General features: G+C 46.1%; 1 protein-coding gene across 2 annotated transcripts in view; it reads right to left on the minus strand.

Annotated features, from left to right (window-relative positions):
* Nucleotides 1–15,320, minus strand: part of FAM171A1 (family with sequence similarity 171 member A1) — a 132,213-nt gene extending 116,893 nt beyond the window's left edge. The window contains exon 1 of one of the 2 annotated variants that reach the window (XM_025000718.2): nt 15,000–15,320. In XM_025000718.2, the coding sequence (XP_024856486.1) occupies nt 15,000–15,096 (97 nt within the window). In that variant the 5' untranslated portion in view covers nt 15,097–15,320. 2 annotated transcript variants of the gene reach the window in all.
* Between the last annotated feature and the right edge of the window lie 1,922 nt (nt 15,321–17,242).

The raw sequence follows: 17,242 nt of genomic DNA on the forward strand, positions 1-17,242 counted from the left end.
TCAGATGGGATGGATATTCACTGGGGAGGTAATGTGGTCATGTGACAGTCTTCAATAAAATATCAAAGAAAAATAAAAGTATGCATGAAAATACTGTTGAAAATAAACATAATGGTGAAATTTTAATTTTAATTTTTAAAAGTGCTCCAAGACTCTTCAAAAACTAAAGCCATTTACAGCTGAAAAATGAAACGTATGCACTATATTATCTATTTGGGCATCTATGTATCTATCTATTTGGTACATATAAATCTGCCCACTAAAAAGCCTAAAATTAAAAAGTCTAGTGCCACCAAAAGTTGGTGAGAATATGGAACATCAGAAATTCTCACATATATTCTATTTATGTATAGAAAGATACAACTAATTTAGAAAAAGGTCTAGTGGTACCTTATGAAACTAAACATTTTGCTGGGTTATAGGGTATGTATTTTACTAAGAGCAATGAAAGCATATAAAAACATATATATATGTTTAACTGTATAAAATGTTCACAACTGTATAAAATGTTCACAACTGTATAAAATGTTCACAGCAACTCTATTTACAACAGCCCCAAACCAGAAACAACTTGTTTCTATAGGAGAATGGATATACATACTGCAGAACATTCCTCCAGTGGAATATTATTCAGCAATAAAAATAAGTGATCCATTGTTTCAAGAAACACATGGATAGACCTCAAAAAAAATTATGGTAAACAAAAGAAGCCAGGGTCCATACTGCATGATTCCAGTTATAGGAAGTTCTAGCACAGGCAAGAAAGTAATCCAAGGTGGAAAAAATTAGAACAGTGGTTTCCCCTAAGAGGCAGGGGCAGAAACTTACTGAGGGGGCATAAGGGAAATTTCTGGAATGATATTCCATACCATAATGGGATTTAGGGTTGCACAGGTGAATGCATACGTCAACACTTAAGGTGCGTGTATTTCCTTGTATGTAAATTTTCCTATGAGAGAGAAATCAAACACATATTGAATGCTAATTAATGATATTCATGCTGCAGCATTTGGAAGAAGGGGCACAGTAATTTGATACATATTTTAAAATTCATGGGAAAAGGAGATGGATTAATTAATGCACAGAAGGATGAATGAATTGAGAGATAAGTAACAAAGCAGGTATGTGCTTGTGTGCTAAGTCGCTTCAGTCGTGTTCCATTCTTTGCAACCCTATGGACTGTAGCCTGCCAGGCTCCTCTGTCCATGTGATTTTCCAGGCAAGAATACCGGAGTGGGTTGCCATGCCCTCCTCCAGGGGATCTTCCTAACCCAGGGATCGAAACTACATCTCTTATGTCTTCTGCATTGGCAGACGGGTTCTTTCTGGCTGCTGCTGCTGCTAAGTCACTTCAGTCGTGTCCGACTCTGTGCGACCCCATATGCGGCAGCCCACCAGGCTCCCCCGTCCCTGGGATTCTTAAGGCAAGAACATGAGAGTGGGTTGCCATTTCCTTCTCCAATGCATAAAAGTGAAAAGTGAAAGTGAAGTCGCTCAGTTGTCTCTGACTCTTCACGACCCAATGGACGGCAGGCTACCAGGCTCCTCCGTCCACTGGATTTTCCAGGCTAGCACCACCAATAAGGCAAGTATAGTAAAATGTTAATTAGAGAATCCCAGTGGTTAGTATGGGGTATTCCCTGTAAATTTCTTTTAATTTTTTTAGTGGACAAATATTTTCATGAATATTGGAAGTAAGTTGGAAAAAATTTATTATAGTCCCATAATGGTATCATTTAGAAATTTATTTTCACGATCATTGTATAAGCAAAGAGGAACTAAGAAGCCTTTTTTTTTTTTTGAGAGTGAAAAAGATTAAACTTTTGCAAGTAGATTTAAATGCCAAATAAACACTGTATTTCACACCTACTTTGGAGTGAATAAAGCCCCCACTTGATGCCCAAAGAGGACAAGGGCATATTTACAATCCAAATATACCTGAAGGGCTGTTTTGCAAATAACCACATACTTTCCTACCCATGACTCTCCAGTTGCTGGGTTCTAACAGGTCCCTCTTGTTACAAAAAACTGCTTGCCAAATACTAATGGGCTTTGAACACAAACTAGAAGGTTCCAGCCAGGCTAGGTGTAACTCCAAAATCCCACCTTGCTCGAGTGGACCTCCCTCAGGAGCTCAAAAGAATTCCTGGTGAGAGCCCCTTATGTCTTCTACACATCTGCATTCCCCATAACATCAAGCCCAGGAGATGCTCTTAGGATGCTCAGAAGTAACTGTTCAGGGTGGCTTTCTGAGGCTCAAAGGCCAACAAGGTTCACACAGCGGATATTTTTGTCTTTCTTTATAAAAACAAATGGGTCCATCCAGAGCCCCCTTATTTATACTGGTAAAATGCCAAGAGGGTCAAAACTGTGGGAAGTTCTACTTTAATCCTCCAATTCATAAAGCAGCCCAGTGTGAGAGTGAAGGCTGCCTGGTGTTGCATGGTGGACTCTGTCACTTACTGTGTGATTTTTTGGGGTAAATGGTTTAACTTCTTTATGCCTCACATTCCTCTTCTATAAAACGAAGCTGGTATTTACAGCTTTTGTAGGATTGATGTGCAGATTAAATTAAGATAATCCATCAAGGTGCTCAGCATCATGCCTGGCAAGTAATCAGCACCTAGTACTTGTTAGTTAATCATCCTGATGACTTTTTCATGTTTAAGTGAGTGAAGCTGAGACTGCCTGTCACTGTTATACTGATGTAACAGGAATTATAAGAGACAATGCAAATACTTACTGTTCAAAGAATTTGGTAAACTATAATTATGGAAAGAAACTTCACTTCCACGTTCTCAGGGTCAATGTGACAAAACTCAGGACCACTTTAAATAAAGAATTTGGGATAGCCAAAAAAATTAATGCTTGTAAATTGTGGTGCTGAAGAAGACTCTTGAGAGTCCTTTGGATTGCAAGGAGATCAAACCAGTCAATCCTAAAGGAAATCAACCCTAAACAGTCATCAGAAGGACTGATGCTGAAGCTTAGGCTCCAATAATTTGGCCACCTGAGGTGAAGAGCTGACTCATTGTTAAAGACTCTGACGCTGAGAAAGATTGAGGGCGGGAGGAGAAGGGGACGACAGAGGACGAGATGGTGGGATGGTATCACTGACTCAATGTATATGAGTTTGAGCAAGCTGTGGGAGTTGGTGATGGATAGGGAAGCCTGGCGTGCTGCAGTCCATGGGGTCACAGAGTCGGTCATGACTGAGCAACTGAACAAAGCTGCCTTAGGTTTTCCTCACATGTGCCTCCAGAGTTTAGAGCTTAGTCCATAGAGTTTAGGGTCCTACAGTCTCAGGGCAGGAAGGGACAGAGAAGACTCCCTGACAACAGTCCTTCTGGAGACTCTTGGAAAGAAAACCCTTGGGTTGTCTTCTTCCCTGCTCTTCTCAGCATCTCCAGCAGCAGGGAAACCTGCCTGCAGCCTCTCCGTCCACTGGAGACACCATGATCCCTCTTTACACTGTGGCTATGTGGGCAGGACGAGATGCCCAAAGCTGTCCCACCCTCACAGTAGCACTTTCTAATGTCATGTGGAATGGCAAAAAGAACTACAGCAGAGGCGAGGAAGGCCACGACTCAAAGACAGGGAGGTTGTCCTAAATTGTCTTGTGGGCCCAACAAGAATCTGCCTGCAATGTGGGAGACCTGGGTTCGATCTCTGGGTCGGTAAGATCCCCTGGAGAAGGGAATGGCAACCCACTCCAGTATTCTTGCCTGAAGAATTCCATGGACAAAGGAGCCTGGCAGGCTCATAGTCCATAGTGTGGCAAAGAGTCGGACACGACTGAGCCACCAACACTTTCACTTTCAGCCTAGCCACATGAACCCTTAAAAGCTGGGAACTTTCTCTGGTCATGGTCAGAGAGACAGGGCAGAAGGAGAAATCAGAAAGATATGACATGTGAACAGGACTCCGCATTCTGCTGCTGGTTTGACAGTGGGAGGGGCAAGGTGACAAAGGATACAGGTGGCCTTAAGGAGTGAAGACAGGCTCGCGGCTGTCAGCCAGCCAGGGACCATTGCTTGCTTTCTGTGAGGAACTCAATTCTGATGACAACTTGGATGAGAGTTTGGAAGCGAACTCTAACCTGGAGCCTCCAAGAAGGTCCCTGCCCTACTGGTGCTTTGATTTTGGCCTGTGATGCCCTGAGCAGAGCCTCAGCTGAGCGGAGCCCATACCTCCCACCCAGAGAAACTGTGGGGTCATATCCGTGCTGCTTCATGTCACTGATTTGGGCTAATCTGTGAAGCAGCCGTAGAAAATGAATGTAATAGCCCTTAAAATACCTGAGTTTCCCAGCAGGTCTTCTGGTATCTTTATTTATTTATTTCGTTTAGAGCAAACACTCTCTGGGACTGGATCATCTTTCACAAACAAGGCTTTGAGGCTGCTCACTTAGCTGCCCTGCTTTTAAGAACAACAATGAGATGCCCCCAACTTCTTCCATCTGATGAACTCGGTTCAGCTATTCTGGGGCTGAACCTGTCATGACCAGTCAGGATGAGGTTCTACTGGAGGACTGTGTGAATGTTGGGGCCTTGGGTCCAGCCCTGTGCTTGCTAACATTATGGACGTGAAATGGAAAGCACAGCATACAAAGTCAAGAGACCCAGATTCAAGTTCTCCTTGGAATATGTTCTGCAGGGTAAACAGCAAGCTTAAATTTGGCCTCCTATGACCAAATATAATTCTCCAAGTGTGGTGAGAGCAGCACATGACACAGCAGGTTTATGTCTGAATCTGCTCTAGAAACCACAAATTCAAGGCAGTCCAAAATCCATCCTGCCATAGATGGAATGTCTGTGTCCCCCTCAGAATGAATATGTTGAAACCTAATCTCCAATGTGATGGTATCTGAAGATGGGGCTTTTGGGAGGAGATAACGTCATGAGGGTGGGAATCTCATGAATGGGATTAGTGCCCTGATAAGTAAGAGACCTCAGAGAGCTCTCTCTCCCATTCTGCTATGTGAGGACATCTGCAAAGCAGAAGTGGGCTCCTACCATACACCACATGTGCCAATTCCTTGATCTTGGATTTCTCAACCTCCCAAACTGTGAAAAATAAATTTCTGCTGCTTATTAGCCCACCAGTCTATGGCAATCTGTTACAGCAGCTTGAACGGACTAAGATATCCACTGTCCACCTTTATTTAATAAGAAAGTATGATCACTCTCCCAACAAAGTAGTCATTCAAATCACTAATAAAATAGTATTAGAAATCAACTATAAATTATAAATAAACTAAGAACAAGCAAATGAATAGAATGCTGTTAATAATAAAATATTAAGACCCAAGTCACACATGCTTTAATTTTCTCTGTTAAGACAGATTTCCATTTAAAAAATGCTTCTTGTTGACCCTTCTCTCTGAGAGGAAAGATCTCAGCTCTAATTGTGGTGCAAAGGAAACAAACCACAACCACATTCGACTATGATCAGAACAAAGTCATTCATGAGACTCTGCTACTAATTACTGGTTTGAAATCAGAGGTCTTACTAATATGACTCACCTTATGGACTGAGCTAGCTTTCATCAATGTTTAGTCTTCAGTTCGGCTCTGTCAAAGTGACAGTAAATTCTTTCCTTCAATATGAATTCAGCAATTTTTCTATTCAAATTCCGAGCTCAGAAAAGTACGTCTAGGCACATGAAATGTTCATTTGACTTGGACATGGTTGTCTCTTCTCATTACACTCATGTGTCTCTATCCCTATGGGGTACAGCTCAAAACAAAACAAATGAGAAACAAACCAGTCTTTTATAGGTTCAGTACTCACTTCTCTTAAGCTAGCTTTTTCAAAACCCTTTTCTACTTTCCACAATCTCAAAAAATCTTGCCTGTTCTCATATTTGAGTATGTTTATGTATTTCATAGAAAACTCAGGGTTTGAACTATTTGAACATATTAAATCTGTATTTGATCATACTATCACCAATGTAAGCACTATGAGTTTTACCTAATTGTTAATGAAAATTACTATTCACAGCTTCAACTGATATTGGAAATCACCACAGCATCAATATTGTCCAATCAATGCTGTCCCTGCTTAAATATTTGATCACCAAAAGGCCACCTCTTACCTAACTTACAACTTTTAGAAGCAATAAGTGGTGTTCTGCGTGCTTGCTGCTGCTGCTGCTAAGTCAATTCAGTCATGTCCGACTCTGCGACCCCATAGATGGCAGCCCACCAGGCTCCTCCATCCCTGGGATTCTCAGGGCAAGAACACTGGAGTGTGCCATTTCCTTCTCCAATGCATGAAAGTGAAAAGTGAAAGTGAAGTCACTCAGTCGTGTCCGACTCCTAGCGACCCCATGAACTGCAGCCCACCAGGCTCCTCCGTCCATGGGATTTTCCAGGCAAGAGTACTGGAGTGGGGTGCCATTGCCTTCTCTGTTCTGCGTGCTTATGTTCTCTCAAATACAACTTCCTGTGTCCTACTGTGGACAAATCCTTGAAATATCTAGAAATAAATATCATAGAGAACTTAGAGCTGGATTTTAGTCATGCAAGTGTTAATAGGTTTCATCATACTCAAGAGACTCTTGTCTAATTACATTAAAGTACCTTGGTTAGGTCCTTCCTAATTTATTTTTCTATTTCTGTTCTGATTGGATTGTAAAATATGAGAGGGTAAGCACCCCTAAGTAACCAAGCTTACCCCAAAATATACTGTCCCTTCCACATCACCCTTTTTTGCATAACAAGTGTTTAGCACAGGGTCTTCATACAGAGGGGCTTCCCTGGTGGCTCAGTGGTAAAGAATCCCCAGCCAAGCAGGAGTCACAGCTTCGACCCCTGGGTAGGGAAGATACCCTGGAGAAGGAAATGGCAACCCACTCCAGTATTCTTGCCCGGGAAGTCCCACAGACAGAGGAGCCTGGTGGGCTACAGTCCATGGGGTTACAAAGAGTTGGACATGACTTAGCAACTGAGCACACACACTTCATACAGTAGACGCTCAACATTTAGGATTTTAAGGATGAAAAAGAGGAGCATGGAGTGAAGAAAGTGAAGATATACAACCAGCACCCAGGGGATGACAATGGAACAGTCTAGCTGGAGGCGATGATTTAACCTGGCGAAGAACAGGAGATAAAGTTGGAACAGACATGTGAGGAAAGGCCAGATGTCATAATTTAGACTCCATACTTTGGGCAACCGAAGGAGTCAAGTTTTTCTGTGGGAGAGAAACATGAGTAAAATGGTGTTTGTAGAGGGTCACATGGAGAGAGCTTGAGTTGAAAGAATGGACTACAACAGAAAGACACACTGAAAGTGAAAGTGAAGTTGCTCAGTCGTGTCAGACTCTGCAACCTCATGAACTGTAGCCTACCAGGCTCCTCCGTCCATGGGATTTTCCAGGCAAGAACACCGGAGTGGGGTGCCATTGCCTTCTCCAGAAAGACACACTACTTTGCACAAGTATCTATGAGGGCAAAAAGAGGCCTGGGAGGGAGAACGCAGAGAGGTGACTGAATGACTGCTGATGAGATGAGAAGGGAAGGCAAGAATGATGCCTGAACATGAGGCAAGATCTTGCTAACAAACAAAAGTCATAGTCCACTGAGCTCCTTCGGAAAAATGTGAGTGATTTTGGTGGTGGTGGTGGTGGTGGTGGTGGTGGTGGTGAGGCCCTTAAGATTTCCCCCAATGATCCCCAACAATGCTCCAATTTGGTATAATCTTGTTAAATAGATGCAAAAAAAAAAAGTCCAGACCCGTCTCCAAATGTTATCAGCAGCAGCTTGATCCCCCAAAGTGGTCCACACTGAACAATTACCCTGGGTGTATGGGTGCATCTCTTCTCATAGTCCTTGGGGTCGATGCCTGAATTGGTTTTCTTTATTTTTATTTTAATATTTATTTATTTGGCTGTGCCAGGTCTCAGTTGGGACACACAAGACTCTTAGTTATGGCGTGTGGGATCTAGTTCCCCAACCAGGGATGGAACCTTGGCCCCCTGCATTGGGAGCACAGAATCTTAGCCACTGGACCACCAGGCAAGTACTGTATTGGTTTTCTATTATACCACTTTAGCAAGGGACCACAACTCAGCAGCTTAAAACAACATGAATTTACCATCTATAGTTCTGGAGGTCAGAAGCCCCAGATTAGCATCACTGAGTGAAAGTGAAGATGACAGCAAGGCAGCATTCCTTCTGGGAGCCAGATGGGAGAATCCATTTCCTCATCTTTTCCCTTGTCCAGAGGCTGCCTGCATTACTTGGCACTTGGCCCTTCCTGTCTTCCTTCATAGCCGTGAAGCATCTTCATTGTCTCTCTGACCCTCTGCCTCTGTTGTCACATGTCCCTCCCTGACTCTGACCTTCCTGCCTCCCTCTTATAAGCACCATCCAGAGTCATCTTCCCATCTGAAGATCCTTAACTGCATTATCTCTGCCAAGTCCCTCCTGCAATGTAAAGTACTATGGTATTCACAGGTTTCAGGGAGCAGGATGTGGACACCTTTGGGGGCCATGACTCCATCTTCCACAGGGTCTGTGTGGCTAGAGAACACCATTATCTGAGGGTCCCTTCACTTTCAGACTGGGTTTCCTCCTCTTCAGAAGAAGAATATAAACTTAACCTCAAAGATCCTTCTGACACTGTATAAACCCATCTACCAGGATCTAAAGACATCTATATAATTGTGCTCTATAGATGCACCCTTATGATTACCAACTGAACAGCTTCTAAAGTAGAGAAAGGATCTAAGGGCACATCCAGATTTTAGTCCAGTTAATAGATAAGCTGCTAAGTTAAGGTAAGGTGAATTGGAGAAGGAGGCTGGCGGTTGAGTTTGTCAACACCATGTGCTGATTAGAGATGTCCAGTAGCTTGCTGGACAGAAAGAAATAGAGCAAAGACACCAGGTCAAGGCAAGAGAGAGAAAATCTGGAATCATCCACAAATAGGTTTTAATTAGTGGAATCTCTATGGGTTAATAGATCCTTCAAGGGGTAAAGGAAAGAAGAAAGAGCAAACATTTGGAGCTTCACTTTTACTGAGAAGAGGAGGAGCTGGCAAATCATTTCAAACCGAGGCTTGATCAGAGGAAGGTGGAGTCATCTTAAATATGCAGACTGAACTGTTAACTTTAAGGGAACTCACTATGAAACCCTTTCTAAAGTGGGTGGTTTTGGGTCACACTGCAGAATTTAAGAACGATTAATTTCATATAATCAGATCAGATCAAATCAGTCGCTCAGTCGTGTCCGACTCTTTGCAACCCCATGAATCGCAGCACGCCAGGCCTCCCTGTCCATCACCAACTCCCGGAGTTCACCCAGACTCAAGTCCATCGAGTCAGTGATGCCATCCAGCCATCTCATCCTCTGTCGTCCCCTTCTCCTCTTGCCCCCAATCCCTCCCAGCATCAGAGTCTTTTCCAATGAGTCAACTCTTCGCATGAGATGGCCAAAGTACTGGAGTTTCAGCTTTAGCATCATTCCTTCCAAAGAAATCCCAGGGCTGATCTCCTTCAGAATGGACTGGTTGGATCTCCTTGCAGTCCAAGGGACTCTCAAGAGTCTTCTCCAACACCACAGTTCAAAAGCATCAATTCTTCAGCACTCAGCCTTCTTCACAGTCCAACTCTCACGTCCATACATGACCATAGGAAAAACCATAGCCTTGACTAGACGAACCTTTGTTGGCAAAGTAATGTCTCTGCTTTAGAATATGCTATCTAGGTTGGTCTATTTAGGATGCTGAAGCTTAATTTTAAAAATACTTTTAAAGTACATTCATTTCCATATTTGTTGGAGCTGAATACTTCAGCCAGGGCTGTGGTCTTTCAAAGTCCTGAAGTAGGAACTTCCCTGATAGTAGAGTGGGCAGGAATACACCTGCCAATGCAGGGGACATAGGTTCGATCTATGGTCCAGAGGATTCCACATGCAGCGGGGCGACTAAGCCCATGCACCAGGACTACTGAGCCCGAGTGCCTAGAGCCCATGCCCTGGAGCAAGAGAAGCCACACCAACGAGAAGCCTGCGCATGGCAACTGGAGAGTAGTCCCTGCTCTCTACTACTAGAGAAACCCCACACGTGGCAACAAAGACCCAGCTCAACCAGAAATAAAATAAATAAAAAGTCCTGAAGTCATATCTGGTGAAATCAAATAAAAATGACTTGTTTACAATATTACTCTATAACTGGATCAAACTATAAAAGCATTATTGAAGTATATGTGTTATCACAGGACAAATTCTTCCAATTAGACTTCTGAAATCTAATGGATGAAAACATTTACATACAATTCTCCCTCCACATACAGTATTATATATGTCTGTTGTCTGTTTAACTTATTTCCCTGTGCTTTTTTAGTAAGTAGCATTTACTAAAATTACTAAATTAGCAGGTCTTCCCTGGTGGCTTAGCTGGTAAAGAATCCATCTGCAATTCAGGAGACTCCGATTCGATTCCTGGGTCAGAAAGTTCCCCTGGAGGAGCGATAGGCTACGCACTCCAGTATTCTTGCCTAGAGAATTCCCACGGACAGAGGAGCCTGGCGGGCTACGGTCCATGGGGTTGCAAAGAACTGGATACAATTGAGTGACTAAGCACAGCACAGTGTTTGCCAAAAATAGTAAAGATAAACTGTTAGATTTACAGAGATATCAGTAATTTGTTTAAAAATGAAGGCTTGATTAAAACTTAGAAAGTACTTTCATTTGCAAGCTATTAGTTCAGGAATTCATCCAATGGTTTCTTTCTCTCGGTTAGATTTTTTAAGTTAATAAGTTGTAAGTTACCAAGTACAAACAGGATACCAAAAGAATTCTTAAAGTCATTTCAAAGACTTCGCCAGAAATTCTCGACAGTGCAGTTGCTTCTGCACAGCATTCCCACACCTGGCTTGCAAGGAAGCCCAGCAGTCTTGGCAAGTTCAAGTCCCACAGTTTCCCAGGATGTGAGCCTATTTAGATGTGAGTTTTATTTAGATGTTACGCTCTTAATATACTGTCAGCATAAGTCATGCTTGTTGGATGAACCTCCTGATAGTTTTCATCCCTTCGTGATCTGATCATGATGTTCTAACAACAGAAATTTGAATTTGGCTAAGAACAGATCTCTCACAGAGAAGAGAGAGAGGCAACCATTCATCTCAGTTGTTATGACAGATTGTAGCTTTTCTGAGATGAACAAAAAGTTCGCACATCATTACAAAATACCTTACTGTTAGACAGTGAACGGCAACCTAGCTCTGATTTTTCTTTTGTCATATAAAGAGAATTTTCTGGGTTTTGTGTGTGCCTGCGTGTGCTCAGTTGTGTCCGACTCTTTACAGCCCCTTGGACTATAGTCCACCAGGCTCCTCTGTCCATGAAATCTTCCAGGCAAGAATACTGAGGTGCGGTGCCATTTGCCCCTCCAGGAGATCTTTCTGACCCAGGGAGTGAACCTGCCACTCTTATCCCTTCTGCATTGGCAGGTGGATTCTTTACCACTAGCACCACCTGGGAAATCCCATAAAGAGAGTGTTGGGGTTCACAAATACATCTCTGTGGGCCATGTCTGCACAGCTTATGGTTCTTCAAGTGGCCTGACCCTGAGCCCCCTGCCCCCATCAAGCCAGTCTCAGTGTACAGTTGTGTAAGAGGAGGGAGAAAGTCCGAATGAGTGGATGCTTGTGAATAATCATTTCTGTAAAATTCCCAGAAAAAAATTAGATACTGTAAACACTTTAGGGCAACTTAGATGAAAACACTTCATAAAAACATGCAATCATATGCTGGAGCTAGTTCAAATACATAATCAGCAAAGCCAAGCCTCATGGTGACAGCGAACCATTGCCTTTGAAGCCCCTTTGCTGACTCAAAGCAGCTACAGTAGGAAGAGCCAAACCTTAAATTTTATCTTGAATATATAAAGAGCGAAGTTATGCCAAGAAATTCTGCAGATGTTAGTTTCCTCAGATGACAGAACAGAGGTTCATTTAATAAAGAAGGTGTCATTTAGCCCCAGGACTATAATGGGAATACTCTGGTCTATGATTTGTGTGCTCAAGATCTCTAGTTTTTCCTAATCTAAACTTGGTTGGTACGTAACATCTGTGTGAACACAATGCAAGTTCAAAGCATGATTCACAGGGACTTCCCTGGCGGTCCAGTGGTCAGGACTCTGAGCTTCCACTGCCAAGGACATGGGTTCAATCCCTAGTTGGGGAACTAAGATACTGCAAGCCTGGCTTTCGAAGACAAAACAAACAAACAAAATCCCCAAGTATGATTCATGTCATAGTTTCCATTACAGTAAAAGCAAAACTCTTACAAATTAGGTTTCCAGGAAGGTAAATATTGAAGGTTTTTTTTTCCTTAAAATGCATGCATGGTGCCCTATAGTACATGTATTGGGTTGGCCAAAAACTTAATTTGGGTCTTTCATAAGATGGAATGGAAACACCTTAGTGAACTCTTTGGCCAACGCGGTGCTAGCCATCTTCAATTTTTTACCCTTTCGACACCAGCTCTGTGCTAAACCATTTACAACCTGCTGTGGAAAATGCAAAGTGAAATCAGAGGGATTATTCGTTTTCATTGTGTATGTGGCCCCAGAGAGCAGAGAAGACATGAATTTTAAACTATGTTACAAGATGTAAGTGTCAAGACCATCTGAAGAACTCAGCTGGATGAAGGTGCCCTTCTAATATCAAAGGAGCAATTGTCCTGTTGCCTGAAAAATGGTATGAGCTCAAAATCCAGATGCCAGCTAGTGAGACCCTGTGTCATGGCTGAGCTCCTGGGCTCAACGTTTTAAAAAACCATCCTACACAGTCAAGGAAGTAATCCTGGGGAAAAAGATTCCAAGATTCTTGGATCTCCCACTTCAACCATACCACATACTAAGGCACTCCTTAGTACCTTAGTTATTGTTGTTTAGAAGCTAAATCATGTCCAACTCTTTGCAACCCCATTGACTATAGCCCACCAGGCTCCTCTGTCCAGAATTCCCCAGGCAAGAATACTGCAGTGGGTTGCCAGTTCCTTCTCCAGGGGATCTTCCCAACCCAGGGATCAAACACGCATCTCTTTATGTTTCCCGTATTGGCAGATGGGTTCTTCACTACCTGTGCCACTTGGATGCCCAAGGTACTCCTGCTGCTGCTGCTGCTGCTGCTGCTAAGGTTGAGCATTTCTCACCCACTGCACAGAATATTCCATTTTTGAGACTTCAGTTACTAGGTAAGATTTTCAGCAGCAATATCTCTGCAAAATGTGGTCTTAGACCTAAACCTAGTAGATCTGTTTTGTTCCAGTTAAGGCTATACCTTCCCCTATTTTATATGTACATGAACTTACTATTTCCATATTCCTATTTCAAGTGCAAAACAAAAAAATTCCACCCATTCCTTGGAATTAATGGCCTTGTTGAAACACAAATATCATATTCATTGAAATAGCTGATTCAAACATCAGTAGGGTATTAATGAAGAAGGCTGCAATTCAACACTGATGAGCTAATGTCCTAAACATTTATTTCCTACACGAAGAGATACATGAGTCTTTTCTGTACCTTGTCAATGTCCCCCTTCCCTGATATGCATGACTAAATTTATACACAATTCAGAATGGTCCTATTCCAGCACAGCTATAGAAAAAGCAGTTCATGAAAGAGATGCCAGCGAATAATGTCGCAGGCGATGAATAGGAAAACCTTTAACTCAACAAACTAAACCCAGCGGACTGTGGGGGGCACCTACTTTCCCTATCGGAACATCAGAGGTGGAAATCCACCAGGGTTCTCTGCTCCCAGGCACTCCTGGGCTCGGAAAATTCGTCAGAAGGGAAGACGGTGAGCGGTGGGCAAGAAGGAAAGAGGGAAAGGTAAGGTCCAGCAGGAGGATGGACCGCTCGCGGTGCATTCAGTCTGCAAGGCAGACTTCACAGAACACACACCTTCCTGGAGGAAAGGACACCTCGAGGCGAGGAGTCTGGGAGTCGGGGCGGGGGTGGGGGGCTACAGAGCTGCAGGGAAATCCTCCAGGTGGACCTGAGAGGCCCGGCGAGGCCCAGCATCGGTGTCCTGGGGGTATGCCAGGCGTTTACCTGGGGCGGCCTCATTCGCCGTTTTGAAAAGCCAGGCAACAGAGAAGCATTCAATTTAGACCCCACAAACGGGTGCAAAAGAAGCTTTAGGCGTCCCCCACAAATACATTCTTATTTTGAAAACAAAAGACAGGCTTGTGGCCATTCTCAGAGGCGATCACGTTCCTCCCAGGGCTGGAAAGCAGATTGGCAAAGGCCAAAGATGAGACAAAAGGCATGAGCCCTGGAAATGATTTAAAATAACAACAACAACAACAAAATTGATTAGGGCCTCCCAGTTCCAATTCTGTCTCCCCTTCCGGGGATGATTCCTGGGCTATCCAGCAAATCCCTTAAGGCCTGGGATAAGGAAGGGGAGGAGACCCCGAAACTTTCCCAAACTGCGGCAGGCTGGAGGCGGGCAGTGACCGCGGACCTCGGGGGTCCGGGGCGCAGGGGGCACCCCAGGGGCGGCGGCCACCCCGTCAGCCGCCGCAACAAAAGGGCCGAGCGCAGCCTTCGTGACCGGGCTTCGAGCACCCGAGCCCCGAGGTGGGGAGCGGGCGATGGCTACCGGGGGGCGACGGCTCTAGCCCGGGCGAAGGAGGAGATGGAGCCGCGTGTCCGCGTCGTGCATACAGGATCCTCGGCTGCATCCAAACCTGCCACCCGAGGAGCCTGCAGCGGATGCCACCCGCACTCCCGGCGGCCCACGGCCCCTCGGGAGTATCTGCCCGGGCATCGCGGCTTCCCCGGGCGGCGCCGCCCCCGTCGGGAGCGCGGCACTGGGCTGCGGGCCCGGTGGCGGCGGCTCGGGTTCGGGTTTCGGCCGCCGCGGGGACACAATGCGGCCCGGGAGCCCCGCCGCCTCTGCCGCAGGCCCGCGGCCGACACAAAGCCCGCCGCCGCCGCCGGCCCTCGAGCCTCTCGGGCCCCGCTGCCTACCGACCTTGGGCTCCGGCGCCAGGCTCCCGCAGCGTCTTGGTCACCGCCTTCCAGACGTGGCAGCCCAGCAGGCAGAGCAGGAGCGCCGCCGACCTGCTCATCTCCGCGCCGCAGGGCCCCGGGCGGCGCGGGCTGGCCGATCACCGGCTCGGAGCGGCGCGTCACGGGCGGTCGGCCGCCGCGCCTCCCTCCATGTCGCCTGGCTCCGCGCGCGCCGGGCCCCGCCGCCCGATTGGCCGCGCCCCCGCCCGGCGCGGCGCCGGGCCCCGCAGCCCACGGCCGCTCCCGCCTCCGCGCGCCCCGGTGGGTTTCCCCGAAGAGAGCCGCCACCGCGCCGCCGCTGCCGCCGCCTTAACCCCTTCGCGCCCCCGCCCGCCGAGGCGCCCCGGCCTGGGGCCATGGTGCCACCTGGCGGCCGCGCGCCCACCCGCCCGCCCGCGTCGCCACCCCGCTCGGGTCCACCCTGCGCTCCCGCCGACCTCGGGGGGCCGTGGACGAGACCTTGGCGCCCACAGCGCCCGGCCACTTGGGAGTAACTACACCCGCCTTTCAGGCCCATACCCTCGCACTTGGTTAGCTGATGGCCCTCCGGAGGCACTGGGGGCTCCCCATGTGACTTAGCTTGGTTTCTGCAGGATCGCGCCTCTGTGCAGCTCTTCCTGTCTCAATCCACCCGGGAACTCTAGGGGAGATTCCACACCCAACGTCCAAGGTCCGCGGGCGCAGAAAGCCCCAGGCCATGTGTGCAGCAGGCGGCCCTCAGCGTCTAAGCGTTGACCGTGAACATCTCCAGGTTGAAGGATAGGTTGGGGAGGAAATTTACATTTATTAAGTGCTTTTTGCTTCCCATTTTTGTCTTCATAATATATGATCTCAGAGGTAGGTAGTGTAGACCCCATTTACAGATGGGAAAAATCGAGCCTAAGGAGATTTAAGGAATTTGTCCTTAGCACATAGCTCCAACGTTCCAATAAGACAGTCATTCTGGCCCTGGGTTGACGCTCTCCACAAAAAGTTCGGGAGGTACTCCCACCTCCCATCCCAAGTTCCTTTCCAGAACTTGCTCTTGTCTGGGTGCCTTCCTCCATACAACCCTCATGTCCCCTGACCCTCTCCACCCCATCTTCCAACCAGCACTGTGGGGACCCTGGGGCTTCTGTCTGGTACCTCCGCTTTGGGGAGTTCCACACAGGCTCACCAGAGGCCCAGTGCTGCCTCCAGAACAGTAGGCCAGAGGAGGGTTATTACTGTAATTTTATTAATTGGGCATTAAGGCATGGCAGGCACTGTACCAAAAAGAGAATGAAGGATGGCGCTTGCCCAGTTGGCTTATTATAGACAATCCTTGTGAGATACAATAAAACCCGGAGGAGGGGAAGCCCTTGTGTGTGTTATTCGCACCCGGAGGACCAATGCCTCAATTAGTGCAAACTGGGCACCTGCACAGGGTTGGGGGTAGTCAAGAAGGCAGAAAAGAAAATCCACAATTAGGGACTGCCTGATGCCTCCTCCTCCTGACTTCCAGTGTCAAAGCCTTAGGGTAATTCCAGAGTCCACATCAGAGCCAGGAGAGAGGAGCATGTGAGAGGACCCTCGGGATAAGTCTGACCTCAAGTCCAGCGTGGGTTCCTGCCCACAGGAGTACAGAGTCCAGGCCCCCGAGCTTGCTGGGTGGAGGATGGCTGTTGCAGTTGGGCAGTCTCAAAGTTTTCAAGTCACTTTCTTGGGCTGGGGGGGCTGCTTCTAAGAAAAGAGACATTAAGTCCATCCCAGAGCTGAAACTTCTCCCTTCATATCTTTTGAGGATGTGCCTTTGTCCGGGATGTTGGTTTTAAGAGACAAGACTAGCCTGAGCAAAATAATAATAGAGAACTAGGTAGTTTTACTTTACCTGGGACTCCTACAACATCCTGTGAGCAAAGTGTCAGGTCTCCTGAGGGAACTGAGGATACAATTATATTTGGAGTTCCTAGTATATGCCACCCTCAAATTGGAGATATCTTCTTGTAACAACTTACTTGGGTGGTATTATTATTCCTATTTTATGGATGAACAAACTGAGGCTCAGTGACAAATAATTTGCCCATAATATCTGGGTCTGATGGCCGCAAACTCAAATTCCCTATATCAGGTTACCTCCAAGAAAAAATTTCTTGCCAATGATTCAGGTTACCTCTAGCTATGTTCACATTGTTTTACAAACGGGGATTCGAATCCCAGTAAGGTCTGAATGTTGTTAATAGTTTC

Source organism: Bos taurus, chromosome 13 (genome assembly GCF_002263795.3).
Source record: "Bos taurus isolate L1 Dominette 01449 registration number 42190680 breed Hereford chromosome 13, ARS-UCD2.0, whole genome shotgun sequence".
Classification (NCBI taxonomy): Eukaryota; Metazoa; Chordata; class Mammalia; order Artiodactyla; family Bovidae; genus Bos; species Bos taurus.